General features: G+C 43.4%; 1 protein-coding gene across 2 annotated transcripts in view; it reads right to left on the reverse strand.

The window, feature by feature from the left end:
- Nucleotides 1–24,057, reverse strand: part of PCCB (propionyl-CoA carboxylase subunit beta) — a 90,696-nt gene extending 66,639 nt beyond the window's left edge. Inside the window, exons 1-6 of one of the 2 annotated variants that reach the window (XM_079922193.1) lie at nucleotides 23,839–24,057; nucleotides 21,022–21,141; nucleotides 19,961–20,029; nucleotides 17,167–17,223; nucleotides 14,987–15,100; nucleotides 351–461 (exon numbers count right to left, since the gene is read on the reverse strand). In XM_079922193.1, the coding sequence (XP_079778319.1) occupies nucleotides 351–461; nucleotides 14,987–15,100; nucleotides 17,167–17,223; nucleotides 19,961–20,029; nucleotides 21,022–21,141; nucleotides 23,839–24,027 (660 nt within the window). In that variant the 5' untranslated portion in view covers nucleotides 24,028–24,057. Of the gene's footprint in view, nucleotides 1–350; nucleotides 462–14,986; nucleotides 15,101–17,166; nucleotides 17,224–19,960; nucleotides 20,030–21,021; nucleotides 21,142–23,512; nucleotides 23,611–23,838 lie in introns of those variants that run through there. The other variant, XM_079922194.1, reaches the window with a different exon arrangement.
- Nucleotides 24,058–24,676: the final 619 nt, after the last annotated feature.

Consider the following 24,676-nt stretch of genomic DNA (forward strand, 5'->3'; position numbering starts at 1 on the left):
GAAGCAGTTTACAGAAAAGCTTTCCATGAGAAACTTTCTGAATAGGATTCAGTAAACGATCATCTGTCTGGGCAGAGGATAGGACCTTTGATTACCTGAAAATCATTTGCAATTCAGATCAACAAGTAAAATCACCCACCAATGAAGTAGACAAGCACATTCTGCCACTGAACCCACACAAGCTACAGTCTTCATGCCAAAACCTTCTCTCCACCAAGACCTTATCAGCACTGCACTGAAATCCAATAAGCGTGCAGATAACAACCCAGATCTGGGTCAGGAATTATTGTTATTGCAGGTGAGGTACTGCACAACTCTCAAAGGGCAGGAGAACCAGGTCCTTTTCTTACCTTTACCATGAACGTGAAGTCTGTTAGGGCCGGGGAGTAGACAGCCCCACCGGCACATGGGCCCATGATCAGAGAAATCTGAGGGATGACTCCGGATGCCGTGACATTCCTCTGCCAAAAGAGAAAGGCAAAGGCATCTGGTTACAGAGGTGTTCAAGGCATTACCTGCAGAAAGACAGAGGCAACAATAAAAGTACATTTGGCTTTTATTCACAGAAATTCTATCCTAGAGACAAGAGGCCTAATCTGTACAGTTTCTTCCAGAATATTGTATATGCAACTTTTCCCATAGCTGGTGGGATGGTTGGCATATTACTTTCTGGGGCAAGTAAAACCTCTTCTCTCCTTGGCAGGGCAGTAGTTCCCCAAAAGCTCCACCAGGACATGAGCTCAGAGAGAATCCTACCACTCTCACCCCAGCTCTAAACACACCTCAGGCAAGGACCCCTGTCTGTACAAAACTGGCTGGAATAATGAATGAAAACCTTAGGTGGAATATACAGGGCCAACACTTACCCTGGATCCATGACCTCTACTTGGAGCCCCTTCACACCCTCCACAGAGGATGCCCAACAGTTACAAGGCAAGGCTAAGAGGCAGGTGCTACTTTACTCAGTCTTCAATGTCTGCCCACCCCTACACAGGGCAGATGGGCAATAGGGAGGTGGCAGAAGGCAAAAAGGTTCCATAGGGACAAAGCTGTTGTGAAGAGCCAAGCCTCAGGCCACCTTCTAGGAAAAACAAGATTTCCCAGGGGGCTGGAAGACCCAGGAAAGATAAGAGCCCAATGACTCCTTGCCCATCCCCCAGCTTCTATCCTTCCCTGAGCCCCATCAGCTTAAGAGAAGTATGTCCACTTTTAGCCTTGACCTGGGTCTGAGACCAATTTCTATAATTCACAGGACATAGCTCAGGACAGCACAAAAAGGCATCCACAGAGAGGATTCTGAGAAGATGGTAGAATGGGAAGCATCAGGAATCTGTCTCCCCACCTGGACAAAAATTACACTGGCAGAATCTGTCTGATGTAACTTTCTGGAGCTCTGTTAAGCCTACTGAAGGCTTAACATCCATAGGAAGATTTGGAGGGCAAATCGCGGTTAATTTCAGTCAATTTCAACTGGTAGCACTGTAGCAGCTTCCCCTACCCACCCTCTACCCAGCCATGAGGCATGCAGCTGTGCATGTGTTCCTGGAGTGGCTTACACAGAGGCAGACAAAAAGGACCCTGCCCTCCAAATATCGCAAATCTATGCTCCGACAGCTGGTTGTTGATTCTGATCAGAGGTGAAGTTAGGAAGTTAGGCGGCCATTGTTGTTACACCTCACACCATTGTTGCAAGCTCCTCCCCCTCCAGCTCAAAATCATCCGCATTAGGGAAATGCAAATCAAAACCAGAATGAGACACCATATCACACACATTAAGATGACTACTATCAAAAAAACAGAAAACAAGTGGTGTTGGTGAGGATGTGGAGAAAGTGGAACCCTTGTGCACTATTGGTAAGAATGTAAAATGGTACAGCTGCTGTGAAAAACAGCAGGGTGGTTCCTCAAAAAATTTTAAATAGAATTACCAAATGATCCAGAAATTCTGCTTCTGGGGATATACCAAAAAGAATGGAAAACAGGGTCTCAAGGAGATAACTTGTACACCCACATTCATAGCAGCATTACTCACAACAGGTGAAACATGGAATCAACCCAAATGCCCATCAACAGATAAATGGATAAACAAAATGTGGTATATCTATACAACGGAATATTATTCATCCTTGAAAAGGAAGGAAATCCTGTCACATGTTACAACATAGATGAAACTTGAGGACACTGTGCTAAGTGAAATAATAAGCCAGTCACAAAAAGACTAACACTGTACAATTTTACTTAAGTTATTTAGTCAAAATAATAGAGACAAAGTAGAAGGGTGGTTACCAGGGGCTGGCAGAGGGGATAATGGGGGGGTGACTGTTTAATGGGTATAGAGTTTCAGTTCTGCAAGACAAAAAGTTATGGAGATGGCCCCTGTCCACCTCCCTACGGCTGCTCCGCTAGCTGAAAAGTTTCTCCAGGTGCGGAATTCCAGGCTACCACCAGCACAGAGAATGCACACCAGTCAGGAACCAGCACACCCGATGGCCCGGGGGCAACGGATATGTCAGAAACTGAAGCAAGAAAGTACTCGGCAGAAGGGGGAGTCAAGATGGCAGACTAGGAGGACGCAGAATTCGTGTCTCTGCACAACTAGGGCACCTACTAGGCACCGGTGGGGGACCACAGACACCTAAGGGGATGGGAGGAACCCCCAGTGACACGGTCCTAAGCAAAGGCCCTGCCTCATGCTCAGACATCCCCACCCCACCGGCCTAGGTTCCACCTCACCCTAAACCCTGCCCCTGCCTAAGTTCCACCCCTCCTAAACTCTGCCCCAAGAGCCAAGTCTTTTTTTTTCTTTTTCTTTTTTCCTCTTTTAGATTGGGGTACTGTTTTACCTTGTTGATTCACTATTGTTGATTCATTTATATTTTTATATTTCCTAATAAATTTTTTATTTTCCAATTTTATTTTATTCTTCATACTTTGTTACTTTGTTACTCTCCTTTTGGCTTGTTCCCCCCATGCCCCCACTTTTTTTCTATTTTTTCTGTTGTGGTTTTATTTTACCTTGTTGTAGTTGTTTCAATTATATTTTTATGTTTCCTAATATATTTTTTACATTTCTAATTTTATTTTATTTTCTTAATTTTTTTTATTTTTTTTGCGTTACACGGGTGTCTCACTGTTGTGGCCTCTCCCGTTGCGGAGCACAGGCTCCGGATGCACAGGCTCAGCAGCCATGGCTCACGGGCCCAGCCGCTCCACGGCATGTGGGATCTTCCCAGACTGCGGCACGAACCCGTGTCCCCTGCATCGGCAGGCGGACTCTCAACAACTGCGCCACCAGGGAAGCCCTTATTTTGTTTTTTATTCTTTGATATTCTTTGCTCCTTTTCTTTTTTTTTTTTTCTTTTTTTTTTTGCCACACCACATAGCTTGCGGGATCTTGGTTCCCCGGCCAGAGGCTGGGACCGAGCTCCTGTGGTGGGAGCTCTGAGTTCAAACTGCTGGACTAACAGAGAACCTCAGACCCCAGCAAATATTAATCGGAGTGAGGTCTCCTGGAGGTATTAATCTCAGCACTAAGACCCGGATCTATCCAACTGCCTGCAAACTCCAATGCTGGATGCCTCAAGCCAAACAACCAGTAAGACAGGAATACCGCCCCACCTATCCAAAAACAAAAAAATAAAAAAGAAACAACAAAAAAATATGTTACAGATGAAGGAGCAAGGTAAAAACCTAAAAAACCAGATAAATGAAGATGAAATAGGCAACCTACCTGAAAAAGAATTGAAAATAATGACAGTAGGGCTTGCTGGTGGTGCAGAGGTTGAGAGTCTGCCTGCCGATCCAGGGGACACAGGTTCATGCCCTGGTCCAGGAGGATCCCACATGCCGTGGAGCGGCTAGGCCCGTGAGCCATGGCCGCTGAGCCTGTGCGTCCAGAGCCTGTGCTCCGCAACGAGAGAGGCCACAACAGTGAGAGGCCCGCGTACCGCAAAAAATTTTTAAAAATAAAATAAAATAAAATAATAATGACAGTAAAGATGTTCAAAAATCTCAGGAACAGAATGAAGAAAATACAAGAGACTTTTAACAAGAATCTAGAAGAACTAAAGAGCAAACAAACAGTGATGAAAACAATAACTGAAATTAATAATACTCTAGAAGGAATCAATAGCAAAATAACTGAGGCAGAAGAATGGATAAGTGACCTGCAAGATACAATAGTGGAAAGAACTGCCAAGGAGCAGAATACAAAAAAATAATGAAAAGAATTGAGGACAGTCTCAGAGACCTCTGGGACAACATTAAACACACCAACATTCGAATTATAACGGTCCCGGAAGAAGAATAGAAAAAGAAAGGGTCTGAGAAAATATTTGAAGAGATTATAGTCAAAAACGTCCCTAACATGGGAAAGGAAACAGTCAATCAAGTCCAGGAAGCAGAGAGTCCCATACAGGATAAACCCAAAGAGAAACACACCGAGACACATATCAATGAAACTATCAAAAACTGAATACAAAGAAAAAATATTAAAAGCAGCAATGGCAAAGCAACAAGTAACATACAAGGGAATACCCATAAGGTTAACAGCTGATCTTTCAGCAGAAACTCCACAACAAAGAAGGGAGTGGCAGGACATATTTAAAGCGATGGAAGGGAAAAACCTACAAGCAAGATTACTCTACCCAGCAATGATCTCATTCAGATTTGACAGAGAAGTTAAAACCTTTACAGACAAGCAAAAGGTAAGAGAATTCAGCACCACCAAACCAGCTTTACAACAAATGCTAAAGGATCTTCTCTAGGCAGTAAACACAAGAGAAGGAAAAGACCTACAATAACAAACCCAAAAGAATTAAGAAAATGGTAACAGGAACATACATATTGATAGCTACCTTAAATATAAATGGATTAAATGCTGCAACCAAAAGACATTGACTGGCTGAATGGATACAAAAACAAGACCCATATATATGCTGCCTACAAGAGACCCACTTCAGACACAGGGACACATACAGACTGAAAGTGAGGGCACGGAAAAACACATCCCATGCAAATGGAAATCAAAAGAAAGCTGGAACAGCAATTCTCATATCAGAAAAAATAGACTTTAAAATAAACACTATTACAAGAGACAAACAAGGACACTACATAATGATCAACGGATCAATACAAGAAGATATAACAATTGTAAATATTTATGCACCCAACATAGGAGCACCTCAATACATAGGGCAAATGCTAACAGCCATAAAAGGGGAAGTTGACAGTAACACAGTCATAGTAGGGGACGTTAACACCACACTTTCACCAATGGACAGATCATCCAAAATGAAAGTAAATAAGGAAACACAAGCTTTAAGTGACACATTAAACAAGATAGACTTAATTGATATTTATAGGACATTCCATCCAAAAACAACAGAATACACTTTCTTCCCAAGTGCTCATGGAATATTCTCCAGGATAGACCTCTCTTGGGTCACAAATCAAGCCTTGGTAAATTTAAGAAAACTGAAATCGTATCAAGTATCTTTTCCAACCACAACACTATGAGACTAGATATCAATTACAGGAAAAAAACCTAGAACCAAAAAATACCTAGAAACAAATGACAGTGGAAACACGATGGACCAAAATCTATGGGATGCAGCAAAAGCAATTCTAAGAGGGAAGTTTATAGCAATACAATCCTACCTCAAGAAACAAGAAACATCTCAAATAAACAACCTAACCTTATATCTAAAGCAATTAGAGAAACAAAAACAAAAAAACCCCAAACTTAGCAGAAGGAAAGAAATCTTAAAGATCAGATCAGAAATAAATGAAAAAGAAATGAAGGAAACAATAGTAAAGATCAATAAAACTGAAAGCAGGTTCTTTGAGAAGATAAACAAAATTGATAAACCATTAGCCAGAATCATCAAGAAAAAAAGAGAGAAGACTCAAATCAACAGAATTAGAAATGAAAAAGGTAAAGTTGGGCTTCCCTGGTGGCGCAGTGGTTGAAAGTCTGCCTGCCGAAGCAGGGGACACAGGTTTGTGCCCCAGTCTGGGAAGATCCCATATGCCGTGGAGCGGCTGGCCCCGTGAGCCATGGCCGCTGAGCCTGCGCGTCCGGAGCCTGTGCTCCACAACGGGAGAGGCCACAGCAGTGAGAGGCCCGCGTACCACACACACACACAAAAAAAAGTAAAGTAACAAATGACACTGCAGAAATACAAAGGAACATAAGAGATTACTACAAGCAACTATATGCCAATGAAATGGACAACCTGGAAGAAATGGACAGTTTCTTAGAAAAGTACAACCTTCTGAGACTGAATCAGGAAGAAACAGAAAATATAAACAGATCAATCACAGGCACTGAAATTGAAACTGTGATTAAAAATCTTCCAACAAACAAAAGCCCAGGACCAGATGGCTTCACACATGAATTGTGTCAAACATTTAGAGAAGAGCTAACACCTATACTTCTCAAACTCCTCCAAAATATAGTAGAGGAAGGAACACTCCCAAACTCATTCTACTCATTCATTACCCTGATACTAAAACCAGACAAAGATGTCACAAGAAAAGAAAACTACAAGCCAATATCACTGATAAACATAGATGCAAAAATACTCAACAAAATACTAGCAAATAGAATCCAACAGCACATTAAGAAGGTCATACACCATGATCAAGTGGGGTTTATCCCAGGAATGCAAGGATTCTTCAATATATGCAAATCAATCAATGTGATACACCATATTAACAAATTGAAGGATAAAAACCATATGATAATCTCAATAAATTCAGAAAAAGTCTTCAACAAAATTCAACACGCACTTATGATAAAAACGCTCCAGAAGTAAGCATAGAGGGAACGTACCTCACCATAATAATGGCCATTTAAGACAAACCCACAGCCAACATTGTCCTCAACGGTGAAAAACTGAAACCATTTCCTCTAAGATCAGGAACAAGACAAGGGTGCCCACTCTCACCACTATTATTCAACAGTTTTAGAAGTTTTAGCCACAGCAATCAGAGAAGACAAAGAAATAAAAGGAATCCAAATCAGAAAAGAAGAAGTAAAACTGTCACTGTTTGCAGATGACATGATACTATACATAGAGAATCCTAAAGATGCTACTAGAAAACTACTAGAGCTGATCAATGAATTTGGTAAAGTAGCAAGATACAAAATTAATGCACAGAAATCTCTTGCATTGCTATACACTAATGATGAAAAATCTGAAAGAGTAATTAAGGAAACAATCCCATTTACCATTGCAACAAAAAGAATAAAATACCCAGGAATAAACCTACCTAAGGGGACAAAAAATCTGTATGCAGAAAACTATAAGACACTGATCAAACAAATTCAAGATGATACAAACAGATGGAGAGATATACCATGTTCCTGGATTGGAAGAATCAACATTGTGAAAGTGACTATACTACCCAAAGCAATCTACAGATTCAATGCAATCCCTATCAAACTACCAATGGCATATTTCACAGAACTAGAACAAAAAATTTCACAATTTGTATGGAAACACAAAAGGCCCCGAATAACCAAAGCTATCTTGAGAAAGAAAAATGGAGATGGAGCAATCAGGCTCCCTGACTTCAGACTATACTACAATGCTACAGTAATCAAGACAGTATGGTACTGGCACAAAAACAGAAATATAGATCAATGGAACAGGATAGAAAGCCCAGAGATAAACCCATGCACATATGGTCACCTTATCTTTGATAAAGGAGGCAAGAGTATAAAATGGAGAAAAGACAGCCTCTTCAATAAGTGGTGCTAGGAAAACTGGACAGCTACATGTAAAAGAATGAAATTAGAACACTTCCTAACACCATACACAAAAATAAACTCAAAATGGATTAAAAACCTAAATTTAAGGCCAGACACTATAAAACTCTTAGAGGAAAACATAGGCAGAACACTCTATGACATAAATCACAGTAAGATCCTTTTTGACCCACCTCCTAGACAAATAGAAATAAAAACAAAAATAAACAAATGTGACCTAATGAAACGTCAAAGCTTTTGCCCAGAAAAGGAAACCATAAACAAGATGAAAAGACAACCCTCAGAATGGGAGAAAATATTTGCAAATGAAGCAACTGACAAAGGACTAATCTCCAAAACATACAAGCAGCTCATGCAGCTCAATATCAAAAAAAACAAAAAACCCAATCCAAAAATGCACAGAAGACCTAAATAGACATTTCTCCAAAGAAGATTGCCAACAAACACATGAAAGGATGCTCAACATCACTAATCATTAGAGAAATGCAAATCAAAACTACAATAAGGTATCACCTCACACCAGTCAGAATGGCCATCATCAAAAAATCTAGAAACAGTAAATGCTGGAGAGGGTGTGCAGAAATGGGAACCCTCCTGCACTGTTGGTGGGAATGTAAATTGATACAGCCACCATGGAGAACAGTATGGAGGTTCCTTAAAAAACTACAAATAGAACTACCATACGACCCAGCAATCCCACTACTGGGCATATACCCTGAGAAAACCATAACTCAAAAAGAGTCATGTACCACAATGTTCATTGCAGCTCTGTTTACAATAGCCAGGACATGGACACGACCTAAGTGTCCATCAATGGATGAATGGATAAAGAAGATGTGGCACATATATACAATGGAATATTACTCAGCCATAAAAAGAAACGAAACTGTGTTATTTGTAGTGAGGTGGATGGACCTGTAGTCTGTCATACAGAGTGAAGTAAGTCAGAAAGAGAAAAACAAATACCATATGCTAACACATATATATGGAATCTAAAAAAAATGGTTCTGAAGAACCTAGGGGCAGGACAGGAATAAAGATGCAGACGTAGAGAACGGACTTGAGGACACGGGGAGGGTAAGCTGGGATGAAGTGAGAGAATACCACTGACATATACACTACCAAATGTAAAATAGCTAGCTAGTGGGAAGAAGCTGCATAGTATAGGCAGATCACCTCGGCGCTTTGTGACCACCTAGAGGGATGAGATAGGGAGGGTGGGAGGGAATGCAAGAGGGAGGGGATATGGGGATATATGTATGCATATGGCTAATTCACTTTGTTGTGCAGCACAAATTAGCACAGCATCATGAAGTAATTATACTCCAATAAAGATGTTAAAAAACATAAAAACAAAAAAAAAAGAATTGACACTTAAAAAGTTATGGAGATGGGCTTCCCTGGTGGCGCAGTGGTTGAGAGTCCGCCTGCCGATGCAGGGGACACAGGTTATTGCCCTGGTCCGGGAAGATCCCACATGCCGCGGAGCGGCTGGGCCCGTGAGCCATGGCCCCTGAGCCTGCGTGTCCGGAGCCTGTGCTCCTCAGTGGTAGAGGCCACAACAGTGAGAGGCCCGCGTACCGCAAAAAAAAAAAAAAAAAAAAAAAAGAATGTTACAGAGATGGACAATGGTGATAGGTGCATAAAATTATGAACGTATTCAATACAACTGAACTGTACATTTAGAATGTCTAAGTTTAGGGACTTCCCTGATGGCACGTGGATAAGACTCTGTGCTCCCAATGCAGGGGGCCTGGGTTCGATCCCTGGTCAGGGAACTAGGTCCCACATGCCTGCCGCAACTAATAGTTCGCAAGCCACGACTAAGGAGCCCAGCGAGCCGCAACTAAGGAGCCTGCCTGCCACCACTAAGACCTGGTGCAACCAAATAAATAAACAAATTTTTTTTTTAAATGTCAACTACAATTGGCACTTGCCATCTACCTCTACAAGGATTAAGTCTTGTGCATTTGCAGCTGCTGACTTTCAACACCCCACCGAAAGGAGTTCAGGGTAGAAAGCTGAAATTAGGAACTCTGTGCTATGGGAAAAACAGGCAGAACAGGTCTTCAGAAAGTTAGATATTTTCAGGAGCCAATTTTATGAGCCCAATTCTTGTATCTCCTCATATCTAGAAAAACACTAAAATCCTTCATGGTGACATCTGCTCCTTGTGACTAGCAGTAACTTTCCTGAGACTAGCAGAAAACTTCTACAAGAAATATGTGCTTGATTGCATGTATTCCCCCTTCACCAAAATCACATATATTCAGACCTTCCCTCCTACCTCTTTGGAGCAGTTTCTCAGAGCTATCTGGGATGCTGTCTCCTGAGCTGCAGTCTTCATTTTGCCCCAAGTAAAACTTAACTCACAACTCTCACATTGTGCATTTATTTTTAAGTTGACACAACTTTTAGTTTGCGAACAGTTTTTAAGTCCACAACTCTGAGGAACAGCAAAAAAAAGGAAAAAAGAACAGAGGCTGAGGGACCTGTGGGAAATTAAATGTACCAACATACACATCATAAGACTATCAGAAGAGAAAGTGTGCTTCTGATGTAAGGATAAGCGTATACATCAATGGAAAAAAACTGAGTCAAGAAATAAACCCTTATATTTATGGTCAATTGATTTTCTTTCCACCAAAGTGCCAGGACCATTCAGTAGGGAAAGAACAGTCATGTCAATTAATGGTGGTGGGACAAGGATGAATTTGGACCCTGACCTCAGACCATACTCAAAAATTAACTCAGAAGGGATCACAGACCTAATATGAAGGCCAAAAACCTATAAAACCTCATGAAAAAAAACTGAGACAGGCTGGGAGCTGGGACCCTTTGTCGCAGTGCTGCAGTGCTGCAGTGCTGCAGTGCTTGCACCTGGACACACCTCTCCTCGAGCAACAAAATACAAGAAAACTACATGGGACTAAAAGTAACTGCATGCAGGTGCAATCAGGGCAAATTCTGGACAAGAGATACAAAGAGACCAAAAAACGCAACTGCCACTTTTGAAGAGCCCGGAGCTAAAGCAGGGCACTGCACATGCCCCCTGCACACCACACCACCTAAGGGGTGGGCAGACCACCTAAGCCACCCCTCCAGCCCGACTCCCAGACACACCCCTATCCTCACCCCATGTAATGAAAAAGCTCGCCTGCACCCTCCTCAGTGAGCAAGCAAGCAAGGGAACCTGTTGTTTGTTCTCGCTCCCTCCTGCTGCAGCAGGGGCCCCAGTAAAGCCTTGCCTGAATTTCTTGTCTGGCCTCTGACCAATTTCTATTGATTAAGGAGGCCAAGAACCCTGGTTGGTAACAAAACCACTAGACAAAATCTTCATGACTTTGTATTGAGCACAGTTCTTATATGAGAATAAAAGCATGATCTACAAAAGAAAAAAACTGATAAACTGGACTTTAAGATTTAAAACTTTTGCACTTAAAACGCCACCATTAAGAAATAAAAAGCCACAGGGACTCCCCTGGTGGCAGTGGTTAAGAATCCGCCTGCCAGTGCAGGGGACACAGGTTTGAGCACTGCTCCGGGAAGATCCCACATGCCGTGGAGCAACTAAGCCCGTGTGCCACAACTACTAAGCCTGTGCTCTAGAGCCCGCGAGCTACAACTACTGAGCATACATGCCACAACTACTGAAGCCCGCGTGCCTAGAGTCCATGCTCCGCAACAAGGGAAGCCACCGCAATGAGAAGCCTGCGCACTGCAATGGAGAGTAGCCCCCGCTCCCTGAAACTAGAGAAAGCCCACACGCAGCAATGAAGACCCAACATAGACAAATATAAATGATAAATTAATTAATTTACCAAAAAAAAGAAAAGAAATAAAAAGCCACAGACTAGTAAAAAAAATTTGAAAATCATATATCTGATAGAGGACTTGTATCCTGAATATATAAAGAACTCTTACTCAAAATCCAATTACAAAATGAGCAAAAGATCTGAACAAACATTCAGCAAAGAAGATACACAAATGACTACCATGTACGTAAAAAGATACTCAACAGGATTAGTGAGATGGGAAATGCAAATTAAAACCACGGAGAGGGCTTCCCTGGTGGCGCAGTGGTTGGGAGTCCGCCTGCTGATGCAGGGGACACGGGTTCGTGCCCTGGTCCGGGAAGATCCCACATGCCGCGGAGCGGCTGGGCCCGTGAGCCATGGCCGCTGAGCCTGCGCGTCTGGATCCTGTGCTCGGCAGTGGGAGAGGCCACAGCAGTGAGAGGCCCGCGTACCGCGCAAAAAAAAAAAAAAAAAAAAAAAAAACCACGGAGAGATACCACTACTTACCACTGAAATGACTATAATGGAAAAGACTGACGATGCTACGTGTCAACAAGAATGGGGAGAACCTGAAACCCCCAATTACACTGCTTGTGGTAATATAAAAGGGAACAGTCACCTTGGGAAAAAATTTGGCAGTTTCTTAAAAAGTTATACATAAACTTATAATGAAGCCGAGAAGGACCCTGTGAGGCCCTCCCAAGTACAAAAGCCTTTCTGTGTCCCCCATTTCTTGTTTGTAGGAAAAAGGTTTTAGCCTCCTAGACCTTCCCTAAGTTCCAAAGGGCAGACTCAAATAGTTATTAATTAGGGGATTGAGGGAATGCAGAAAGAAATAATAGTGCGGCATGGGGCCTGGGCCTGGTTCCTCCTAAGAGGATGTGCATAACAATTCGATACATATCTCTGAGTTCTTCTACAGGAACTCAGGCCCCCTGAGCACAGGCATGTGGACCCCAGACTGGTTGGAACCAGAAGGCTGATGACTGAGATTCCTGAAACACCACCCTGCTACCTCACCACCAACCAATCAGACACACACACCCTCCTACTACCCTCCCTCACCTTCCCCTTAAAAACTCTTCCCTGAAACTCATGGAGGAGTTCAGGTCTTTGCTTGGCCCTACAATAAACTTTTCTCCGCTCCAATCTCCGACATTCCCGTTTGTTTGGCTTCACTGTGCATTGGGCACAAGAACTTGGGTTCGATAACTTGATCCAACAATTTCACTCTTAAGAATCTACTCAAGGGTTATGAAAACATATGTCCACACGATGAGCTATATACAAATGTCCATAGCAGGATTATTTATGATATTCAAAATGTAAAAACTACCCAAATGTCCATCAACTAGTGGATGGATAAACAAAATATGGTATATCTATATACTATTATTCAGCAATAAAAACAAATCACTGATACACAGTACAATATGAATGAACCTCAAAAACATTATTTTAAGTGAAGAGAGATGAAAAAACTGTAGAGGCAGAAAGCTGATCAGTGGCTACCTAAGGCTGGGTAGGAATTGACTGAAAACAGGCAGGAAGGATCTTTTCGGAGGGAAAGATTCTAAATTGTAGACTGTGGTGATGGCTGCACAAGTTTCTTAAAAATCGTTGAAATGTATGCTTATAATGGATGGATTTTATGCTTCGTAAATTATACCGCAATAAAGCTGTTTTAAAAAAAATCAAAAGTCATAAAAGACAAAGAGAAATTGAGGAAATGTTCCAGATTGAAGGAGATTAAAGTTATATGACAACTAAAGGCAGTACTTAATCCTGGATTGGGGGGGGGGGATAACTATAAAGGCCGTTATTAGGATCATTTGATGAAATATGAATAAGAATAATACTGATCAATCAATATTAAGTTTCCCAATTACTGTACTCTGTTTATATAAAAACGTCCTTGTTCTTAGAAAATATACAATGAAGGATTTAAGAGATAAAGGAGGCATAATCTCCAATTTACTCTAAAATGTTTCAGAAAAATATAACGTGCAAATATGTGCATACGGAGAGAAAATGATAGAGCAAACAGGCAAAATGTAAACAGCTGGTGAATGTGGGTAAAAGACATAAAGGAGTGCCTTTACTCCCCAGTGTGCTACCCCTAGAGCTCAAGTTTAAAGATTAAAAAGTAGGTTTAAGATCTACAAAGTGGCTCCTCAACGTACACAAGTGCTCCCACAACTACCAGAGTATCGTACACAAAGTAAACACACATTTTTCTGACTGAACACAAAGGGCAGTGGCAGGGAATAAAAACCTTCATAAGCCTGCAGGCCAGGGGATGACAAGAACAGCTGGCCTGATTAGAAACAATGTCTGCCTGTCTCTGTCCTTTCTTTCCTCCCCTCCCTGGAAATGCTGATCTGTCCCTTCTCTCAAGTTTACATCTGGCAGTATCTCTCCCTCACCCCAACCTCCCTTACTATACTCTCACAATGCACTTCCTACTTCAAATAATGTATTTAATTTTTGTGTTTCTTTTCATTTCTTTCTCTTTTAGTCTGTAAGAAAGCAGATATCTGAAATGATGTTCACCAAATGCTTCTAACTGGTGGGATCTTGGGTGATGGTGGGATTTCTTTCTTCTTTGTACTACAGCTTGAACTTTGTATAATGATCTTGTAATGTCTTAACCAAAAAAAAAAAAAACCACAGGGGCTTCCCTGGCAGTGCAGTGGTTGAGAGTCCACCTGCCAATGCAGGGGACACGGGTTCGTGCCCCAGTCCGGGAAGATCCCACATGCCGCAAAGCGGCTGGGCCCGTGAGCCATGGCCACTGAGCCTGCGCGTCCGGAGCCTGTGCTCCGCAACTGGAGAGGCCACAACAGTGAGAGGCCCGCGTACCGCAAAAAAAAAAAAACAAAAAAAACACTGCTTTTTTTAAAAACTGTTAATTCTACAGATACATGTATATTTATAACTGAATCACTTTGCTGTGCATCTGAAACTAACATAACGTTGTTCAACTATACTCTGATATAAAATAAAGTTAAAATAATAAAATTCCTAATTTTTAGCAAGTCAGTTCATTTTAACCTTTTATATTCCCTACTCCTTGCTTTTGAAAAAAAATTATTTAAGTGACATTCCCTTCTGAATAATCTTTAATTTTGTTTTCCCCTATAAGTATCAGTGGCCTCTATGAAAGAAAAAGAAAGATAACCCTCCCCACCTTATCAGTTCCCCCGACCAGGGATTGAACTGGGGCCACAGCAGAGTCCTAACCACTAGGCCACCAGGAACCCCCACCTCTCTTGCTTTTCATCCACCCTTCATGCCACCCCAATGACACAAGAAGGAGCTACGGGACACAATGAGGTAAGATAGGGAAGCTCTGACCAGGACACAGCTTAGAGAACTCCCTGTACTCTTCCATTCTCTATTAACGGTTTCTCACCAGAAAGATGTCTGCGTAGCCAGCCAAAGACTCTACTCCCTCTTGGATCCGTGCTCCCCCAGAGTCATTCAGTCCAATCACCGGAGCCCCCACTGTCATGGCTTGGTCCATGATCTGAGATAGCAGAAAAATCTTTTGTGAGACAACTGACCCTGTTATGAAAAACAGCATTTACAAAGCACCATGGTGGTTTTCTGGAAAATGTTCTGAGTGTACTTTTCAAAACAGGAGTCCATAACACTGGCTCCATTCCACATGATGATTGGGTACCTCGTGGAAGACAGAAAATCAGATATTTAAACCGCTAATTAAAGTCCCCCAAGCAGCCAAGAGCCAAAGCACTTCCCATTTGCAGAGGCGAAGACTGTTCATGGCAACCACTTCTAGAGCCTCAGGCCCAGGCTGTAGTATTTTTTCAGCCTGGGACTGAACAAAATAATATTTTGAACTGATAGAATGGCAAAGCAGTATTTTTGTGAAAGTAAATGTGGACCCATCTATTAACTGGAGGCCAGGCCCAGCCCTCTTACTTCTAATAAGACAGATTTTCCTCATGGGTCAGTAGTTGACAGCCTAATGAGCAACATTTCTAACAGTCCTTGAGAATTTACAAAGCACTTTCACTTCCATTATCTCATTTAGTAATCACAACAGAGGCAATAAATTGTGGAGGAAATTAGGAAGGTTTAAAAGTTTAGGGATTGGCCCAAGGTCTCAGGAGTAACACATGACAGGACCACACGGAGAAGCTAGGTATTCCATTACACAGGGAAGCCCTGCCCAGCTACTAAAGATCAACTCTACCTTTATTCCAAAACTCCCCAAATATGATCTACACTTTTATTCACCACCAGAGCATCTCATCTGTAGCAGCATTTTTTAAATGCCATCATTTGCACTGCTTTTTTAGTACCTGGATTCTCTACCTAGACCATGGGTTCTTTACTTGGGATCCTCAGAACCGTAAGAAGCCTGTGAGTAGATTTCAAGGAGTCCATGAACTTGGAAAATTTTACATTTTATTAACCACAGCTGTATTAGAAATACCTGTGACTTTGTCATTAATAGAAGCCACAAATTTTTTATGCCACATTAAAGTTGCTGCAAATATCTTTTTTTTTTTTTTTTTTTTTTTGGCCACACCGCATAGCATGTGGGATCTTAGTTCCCCAACCAGGGATCGAACCCGTGCCCCCTGCAATGGAAGTGTGGAGTCTTAACCTCTGGACCACCAGGGAAGTCCCACTTTCTGGTGGGTCCCACTTTCTGGCAGATATCTTGAAATATCATTTTCAACTCATGCCAACTTTGAAATTATAGCAGTTTATCCACTGCTAAATCTCGATTTAATTCATTAATAAGGAAGCATATATATTACAAATGTGATTTTTTAATTTTCAACCTCTTGTAATCCTACATTTTACTTTATGCATGTGTAAAAAATGCGGGTCCAGGGACTTCCCCAGCAGTCCAGTGGTTAAGACTTCACCTTCCAATGCAAGGGGTGCAGGTTCAATCCCTGGTCGGGGAGCTGATATCCCACATGTCTCGTGCCAAAAAACCAAAACATAAAACAGAAGCAATATTGTAACAAATTCAATAAAGACTTTAAATTTTAAATATATATAAAAAATGCAGGTCCGGCTTCACCAGCCTGCCAAAGGGATCCATGCTACAAAAAATGTTAAGACCTCCTGCCCTTTACTGAAGGCACCTTCAGGTCAGCACCACATCCTGCACACCTCTGCCCCACCCCATGTGACTGATGAAAGTATTGAGTTTGTTTTCAATATTAAATACTTACTTTGGGGGCTTCCCTGGTGGTGCAGTGGTTAAGAATCCGCCTGCCAATGCAGGGGACACAGGTTTGAGCCCTGGTCCGGGAAGATCCCACATGCCACGGAGCAACTAAGCCCGTGTGCCACAGCTACTGAGCCTGTGCTCTAGAGACCGTGAGCCACAACTACTGAGCCCGTGTGCCACAACTACTGAAGCCCATGCGCCTAGAGCCCACACTCCGCAACGAGAAGCCACCACAATGAGAAGCCTGCACACCACAAGGAAGAGTAGTCCCTGCTCACCGCAATTAGAGAAAGCCCGCACACAGCAACGGAGACCCAACGCAGCCAAAAATAAAAATTTTTTTAAAAAAAGAAAATTTATAAAAAATAAATACTTACTTTGCAGATCTTTTGGGCATGTGCTCCCGACAGGCTGCCTCCAAAAACTGTAAAATCCTAAAAAGAAAACAAATCAAAAAATAATATGGAGTGACTAGCCAGAGATGAAGACCCAATAGGAGGAGGAAATGGAAAATTCATAGATAAAAGTTTTTAAAGGATTTTCAGAAGTTTAAAAGATTAGGGGGAAAGTGTGACATAAAGTATTCCATAGAATGAATAGTGAATAAAATGTCTTAAAAGGAGTGCATGTAATGTGAAGAGCAAAAGACCTAGTCTTTGTATACAAAAATGACTTGTAGCTCTGAGGGAAGGAAAACTTTTCAGGCAGAATTAACCCAAAAAAATCAGATTCTATGGATGTCAAACAGAATTTCTATTACTAGGAAATATCTGCTGTTTTGATAAAGGAGGTGAAAGAAGTGAATGAGTCCTCACTGCTTCTTCTTGCTTCTGGATTTTCATTACCTTCTGATATAAAAAGCTTCTTGTAGGAATGACCTCCTTCCTAAATCCCCATCAAAAAGATAGTACGGAATTAAAAACACATTCAGCCCATGAGGACAAAAAAGAGGAAACAACAGCAGAAGAGAGAGTGAACAAATGAGGGAAGTGAAAGCACAAGAATATCTGACTTGGAGCAAATGGAAGCCTTTACACCTGCCGAGGGAGTAACCACAGGAGGGGACAGCCCAGGAACCACAGAAAGTGCGGTGGAAAGCAGACTGACAGGAAGTCTGTGTTGGGAGCAGTTAGACCCCACAGGGCCTCTTCTTCACCTGGAGAGGAGAAAGGAGGTTTACTCTCTCAAGAAACTTAACGAGAGGGCTTCTGGAGTCACAATCCCCAGGCACAAAAGGCAGCAAAGGCAAGGCTGAAAACAGGTGAGATGCCTAATCTGTACAGTGAATGATGAGCCACTGCTGGCCCCTCCTTCCCCCCACCCCCTTCCCCCAGAACACATCTAAAGCCAATTATCACACAAAAGACTGCGACTGCTTCTCTGGAAAAACAGAAGCTCCCCGCAGAAAACAATGTCTGCAGATATTAACATTTGGGGGATCACTACAAAAAATCTGACCCATCACTCCTCCCCCTCAGTATCCTTCAGGGCCTACTTCACATGCCCCATTTTCCCTAAAGCTTTCCTGGATCCGGATGTGACCTTCCCTTGTCCTGAGCCCATGGCACTTGCCCAGAACCTCTCACCGACGATCGGTAACTGTAGCCACCCCTGTTCTGTCCCATTCTACCTACAAAACGATTAGCTTCTCCAGGGCAAGAACTGTCTCGGTCATCTCCACCTCCCTCTCACCCCCACCCAAACCCACGGGCATAAGGGGTGCTCCGAAGCATCAATTCAATGAATTTTTGTTATCTCCTTAATAGTTAAGGGAACATTGTGCCCAGAAAGCACAATAGCCTTCTTTGTTCTAGCTATCTTACTAATGGTTGCTTCTATACAATTCTTTGCCTAGCTCTCATAAATTACGAAAAAGAGAGATGATCCCTTCTAGTTAGGCATTTGGCAGACACATTTATAACACAGTTTTAAAATATTTTAAAAGTAATTCTATTAGCAAATGAGTACTGTCTAAATAACTCTTAAAATAATCAAGTATAATTATTTTACTCTCAAACCTGGAAAACATTCTAGGTTCCTAAATAAGCTCTATACCTTTAAGATCTGTAAAAAGAAACTAAATATTTAGAATTATATACATATTTCTGTCTCTTAGTGGAGAAAAAAAAAAAAAACAAAAAATAGGATACAACATGTTCTTTGTGTTAGTTTTCTACTGCTGCTATAACAAATTACCACAAATTCAGCAGCTTGAAACAACACACATTCATTATCTTACAGTTCTGTAATTTAGAAGTCCTACATGGGTCTCAGTGAGCTAAAATCAAGGTTAGCAGGGCTATGCTCCTTTCTGGAGGCTCCAGAGGAGAATCTGTTGTCTTATCTTTTCCAGCTTCTAGAGACCATCTATTTACATTCCTCACCTCATGACCCCCTTCCTCCCTCTTCTAAGCCAGAAACAGGCAGACCAAGTCCTTCTCACATAGCATTACTCTGACCTCCCCTTCTGCCTCTCTCTCACTTTTAAGGGCCCTTGTGATTACACTGGGCCCACCTGGATAACCCAAGCTGTTCTATTTTAAGGTCAACTGATTAGTAACATTAATTCCATCTGCAAGCTTAATTCCCCTTTGTCAGGTAAAATTACATATTCACGGGTTTCAGGGATTAGGATTTGGATATATTTGCAGGCCATTATTCTGCCTACTACATTCTCCTATGGTGTCCGTGTGAAGAAACTGTATGTCTTGATGCAGCCTAACAAAAACTGTTTGAACTCTTTCACGAAAGCCTAAAACTCAAGGGGCCTGTGGCTCTGAGAGTCAAATCCCCTCTGCCCAAGCTGCATCCGTTGCACTCCCTCAGGTCCACACAATCTGCCCAGGACACAGCTGCCCTCCCAGCACGCACCCAACCTGCCAAGAGGACTCTCACTCACTTGGATAAAGTCCTGGTTCCTGGGACTTCTTAGATGACTACTGCCCTGTGATCCTCCCCCACACCGACTAGGGAGTCTTTCTCCCTAATTAAAAACACTCTATTACATTATAATAGTGTAATACTCTGGACATATGCACTAAGAAACAAAGTAATTCCCTCACCTGCCCCAACTACAGGCAAGTTTTCATTCCCCAGGACTGTTTTCTTCTCACATATTTTGTTCCTGGCTCTGCCCTCAAGGAAACCTCAGCCAATTAGAGTATGAAATACCTGACTGAAGACATAAACCAATCTTCCATTGATTCGGCCCCGTCCAGTGACCACACTGTCTCCAGGAAACTACCAGAAAAATAGAAAAATGAAAGTTAAAAAAACCAAATACTTCTCTTAATTAATTTCGTAGTTATGCCCCAAGGAAAGACTCCTCCTAAAAAAACCACACCCCAAATTCCTTAAAATTCAATATGAATAAAGAACATGAAGGAATCCCCGCTTCCCCCCTCAGCTCTGCAACAGCAAGCACTGGGCTACTGCTTCATCAACAGAACACTGTAGTCTTGGGCCTCAGTGGGCCTCAGCAGAATAATCAGGGGACCCCCTAGGGAAGCCACTACTGAACCCTCACAGGAGGAAGGAGAATATATAACAAAACATGGCAACTTCTACAGAGCCACACATCCCACCTCCAAACCTTAAAAAGGCAAACCTATCATTTTGCTTGGAATTCTGACAGTCACTGTGTGGCCCATAATGGCTCAAATGGAGCCAGCAAGTTTAGTGCCAAGGTTATAAATCTTTGATCATATTCTTGAAAATAAATGGACCAAAAGAGAGTCCAAAGAACTCTGTGCACCATGGAGAACACCCAACTGAAGGAACAAGTGTTGGTAACTCTGACCTCCAAAACTCCAAGGCATAAACTTAAAGTATGTCAAAAGAGGTGACTGGTTAGCCTTTAGGTGTTCCTGGTGCCTAGGCAGACCAGAACACAATCCAAAAAAATTCCCAACTCTCCTTCTAAGTCTGTCATTCTATACCAGTAAGACCTGTGAACCCACACCAGAGCCCTAGGAGCTGGGCCAGAGTCACTCTGCACAAGGTATGAGTAGTGCACCCACATTCCTTCATCTGTAGACAAAGGTGAGTGGGGAACCTGGAGGCCCCAGCAGTGCTTCTCAAGAGGCACTTCTGCAATTCCAGGGCCCCACACTTGAAAATGTTTCAATGCATCCTGAATCCTGAAAGGACTTCATTAATCTAGTGTGTCGAACAGCAGGGCCGCAGCTGGTAAGTGAAACCTGGAGGCCTGCACCACCACTGTGAACAGATACCTTATTCTTATCAGCAGCCATTCCAAAATCTGCACATCTGTGTTCCACAAACATGTCGCTCTCAACAAAACTGCCAGGGTCCAGCAAGAGACTGATCCGCTCTCTGGCCGTTAGCTTTCCCTAAAATGCAACAAAAATCGCTCAGTGATGTCATCATAGACAAAAGTCAGTAAGCAAGGAGTGCTCATGGGAGGGCCAGGAGGGCTAGTTTTTGCCTTCACCCTATGTGAAAGCCTCTATTCCATAAACCTGCCCAAGAGAAAGGTGTTATCAGTAGAATTCAGCCAGTAAGGAAATCAGGGCAGACCAGCTGTTCCAGGAGCCACTAACTGTGGAAGCAAATTAAGGGAGTAGGAGGGAAAGGCAGAGAGGAGAAGTGGGGGTAAGGAGAGCCTGACCCTGGAACAAGATAACGAGTTCTACAAACATTTACTGGAGACCCAAGGAGCAGTAAAAAGGAGAACGGAGAAGCAGGAGATAGAAAACTAAAGCAGGCTTCACGAAGGGTCTGAGGCTACACTCCTAGGTTCACAAGCTTCTTCTAAGGAGCCCCACAGAAGCTCACCTCACTAAGGTCCAGCCCCAAGGACACTTCTCCTGCCTCCTCCAGGGTCCTCTCCTACATTGGGGGCCCTGCTTAGGGACCCTACCCCTGACAGTGACTGTGATACACAGACAACCCCACAGCAGAGAGTGGCTTAGTAGAAAAAGAGTGGGACAGAGTAAAGAGCTCACTTGAGAGGAGTTAAAAAAATGGTTCTTGGAGAGGGTGACGTTGGAGACCTCAACCTGTCAAGAGCCTCCATTGTTTGGGCTCCCAAGCCCTTAGACCAAGACCAATAACGGGGCCCATTGTCTATCCCCGACCCCTGTTAAAAAAAAAAAAAAAAAAAAAAAAAAAAACCTCTAACTAGCTATATTTTCCCCTTAAGAAGGAAGCCAAAGCCAGTGAGGTGGTATTAAAACAAAAAGGTAATCCTCTACACTACTGTGTAAAATAAAATAAGTTTCCAAGAAAGCAATTTGGCGGGCTTGCCTAGTGGCGCAGTGGTTGAGAGTCTGCCTGCCGATGCAAGAGATGCGGGTTCGTGCCCCGGTTTGGGAAGATCCCACATGCCGCGGAGCGGCTGGGCCCGTGAGCCATGGCCGCTGAGCCTGCGCGTCCGGAGCCTGTGCTCCGCAACAGGAGAGGCCACAACAGTGAGAGGCCCGCGTACCGCAAAAAAAAAAAAAAAAAGAAGAAGAAGGCGGCAATTTGGCAATATATATCAGTGTTAAAAATGTTTGTATCTTTTGACCCAGTAATTCCATTTCTGGGAATCTATCCTGTGGAAGTAGTCCAAATATTGTGTAAAAGGGTATGGGGTAGGAGATTTAAACCAAGTAAGCCTCCTGACTAAGTCAGCCTTGGCAAAAGAAAAACAGTTTCTGGAGGCTGCATCTAAATCCAGTAAGATCCGCCTGGAAATGGGTGGGATGATCTTCCAGGGAGGGATTGAGCCATGGGCCCCAACAGAAAGAGTGCAGGGAGCACTGACAGGCCTTTCCGGAGGATAATCTAAAGTTTCCTCACAGAACTTCCCTGAAGGTCTAGTGGTTAAGAATCCCCGCTTCCACTGCAGGGGGCACCCGTTCGATTCCTGGTTGGGAAACTAAGATCCCGCATGCCGCTCAATGCAGCCAAAAAATAATAATAATAAAGCTCCCTCAACACAGACACTGCCACCCCAGGGACCTCAGGGGAGGGAGGAAAAGCACTCTGGGCACCACACACTCTCAACCAAATTTACATCTCACTCCCAAATGGCAAAAAGGAACTGTCACACTCAGGCTCTTGTCAAATGGGCATTTACAACATCTAAATTAACACTCAAATTAGAGTTAATAAAGGGCCAGTGCGAATGTCCTCACTAAAGACCCCACTACCCCCACGTCTGTAAATTTATGCCTCAGTATCCTTCACCTCTAAAAATTTCACTTTTGCATCTTCCAGGTTGGTTATTTAACCCATCCAGCACATCAGGCCAGACTCACACGTGTCCGGGACGCACTGAGCGAGCCTCGTTTCAAGTCCCAAGTCACCGATCTGGGCCTCGCAGTACCCCGGGCAGTGGGTGGCAGGGCCTCAGCTGCTCACTCCAGCCAAACTCTCAGAGTAACCTGAGCAACCCCAGGAAAAAACACCTGCTTCCGAAGGTGACTTTCCTACCCAGCAAGCACGCTGATATCCTAAAGGAGCTTCGGCTGGCATTCGGGGGGCAGAGTTTCCACAAGTTCCCTGCGCACACCACACAGCCACCCCAGGTGAATGTGAGTTTGCCCATGTAACTTCCCCTGCCAAACGCCTTGATTTTCCTGCTTCCATAATGGAGCAAGAACCTACCACCACTCTTTCATGGGGCATGAGAAGAACAAGGTTTTTTTTTTAATTAAGTGCCTATCATTGCTTCACTATCTTATTCCAGTAACATTACAAGGGGAGAATTATTACCATCTTCTATTTAGAATAAATTGACTCCAAAGGGGTAACTTGTCCAAAAGTTCATAGCTATTAACTGGTAAGCCGCTGGAGCCCAGCCAGACCCGTCTAAAATTCCAAAGGGAAAGCAGACAGTGACAAAGCACAACGGTGCTTGTCCTGATTTTACCTGCCCCAGAGAAAGACAACAGGTTCACAAGGTGAACATCCTCGGCTCCGCCCCGCCCCTCGCGGCATCGCGCGGATTGGCTAGGAGGCCCCGTACGCCGCGAGCCGCTCACGCTGTGATAGGTCGCGACCGCCGGAAGCGGGCTGGCCGGGGCCCCTTTAGGACTCACTCGCTTATGCTGCGCGTCGATGCGGTGCTGCCCTCCTCCCAGTAGTGCGGCTTGACGCTTGTTCTCGATGCGCTCACTAACAGAGACAGGCTGGGTGCACACGCTGCGCACCGCGGCCCGGAGACTTCTCACTACAGCACTGAGCCTGATTCCGGGTGCCGCCACGCGCATAGCCGCCGCCGCCGCCATTTTTGCTTTACCAGCGCATCTGAGTGCGCATGTGCGTCGTGTGCACACCGCGGGGTCTGCGCCTGCGCAGCGTCGGCGGCATGTAGGAAGCCTGTGGGCTGGAATGCGGAGCGCGTTTAGCAGAAAGGCAGGAGAGCTCGAGACTCGAGGCTGTGCTAGGGCGTCACCCTGAGTCGTGTGGGCAACCGATGTTGTGCCCGCCAGGCTGCACAGAAGAGCGACTTAGCCCTTGCTTTTCTCTGGCTATCTAGACCCCTGGTTTTGTCCTCTCACTTTCTTTAGAAAATAAAGTTAACCAGCGTTTGTTGAACACTGTACCAAGTGTTGCTTTAAGCATTTACCTGCATTAGCTTACTATCCTGATTTCACAGATGTAGCAAATGAAGCACAGAGAGGTAGAGTGATTTGATCAGCCAGGACTAGAGATGTAGTGGAACCAGGATTCAAACACAGACGTATTATGTACCACTTGCTGAGCACCAGGCTTCAGCATCACCTGAAAGCGAGCTGGAAATGCAAACTTTAAAATTCTCAGGCTCCATCCAAGACCTACTGAATCAGAAATTCTGGGGATGCTGCCAGCAATCTGTTTCAACAGATGGCCTGTAGGTGATTTTGATGCTTGCTTGAGTTTGAGAACCACTGCTCT

The sequence above is a fragment of the Stenella coeruleoalba genome (assembly GCF_951394435.1).
Source record: "Stenella coeruleoalba genome assembly, chromosome: 5".
Classification (NCBI taxonomy): Eukaryota; Metazoa; Chordata; class Mammalia; order Artiodactyla; family Delphinidae; genus Stenella; species Stenella coeruleoalba.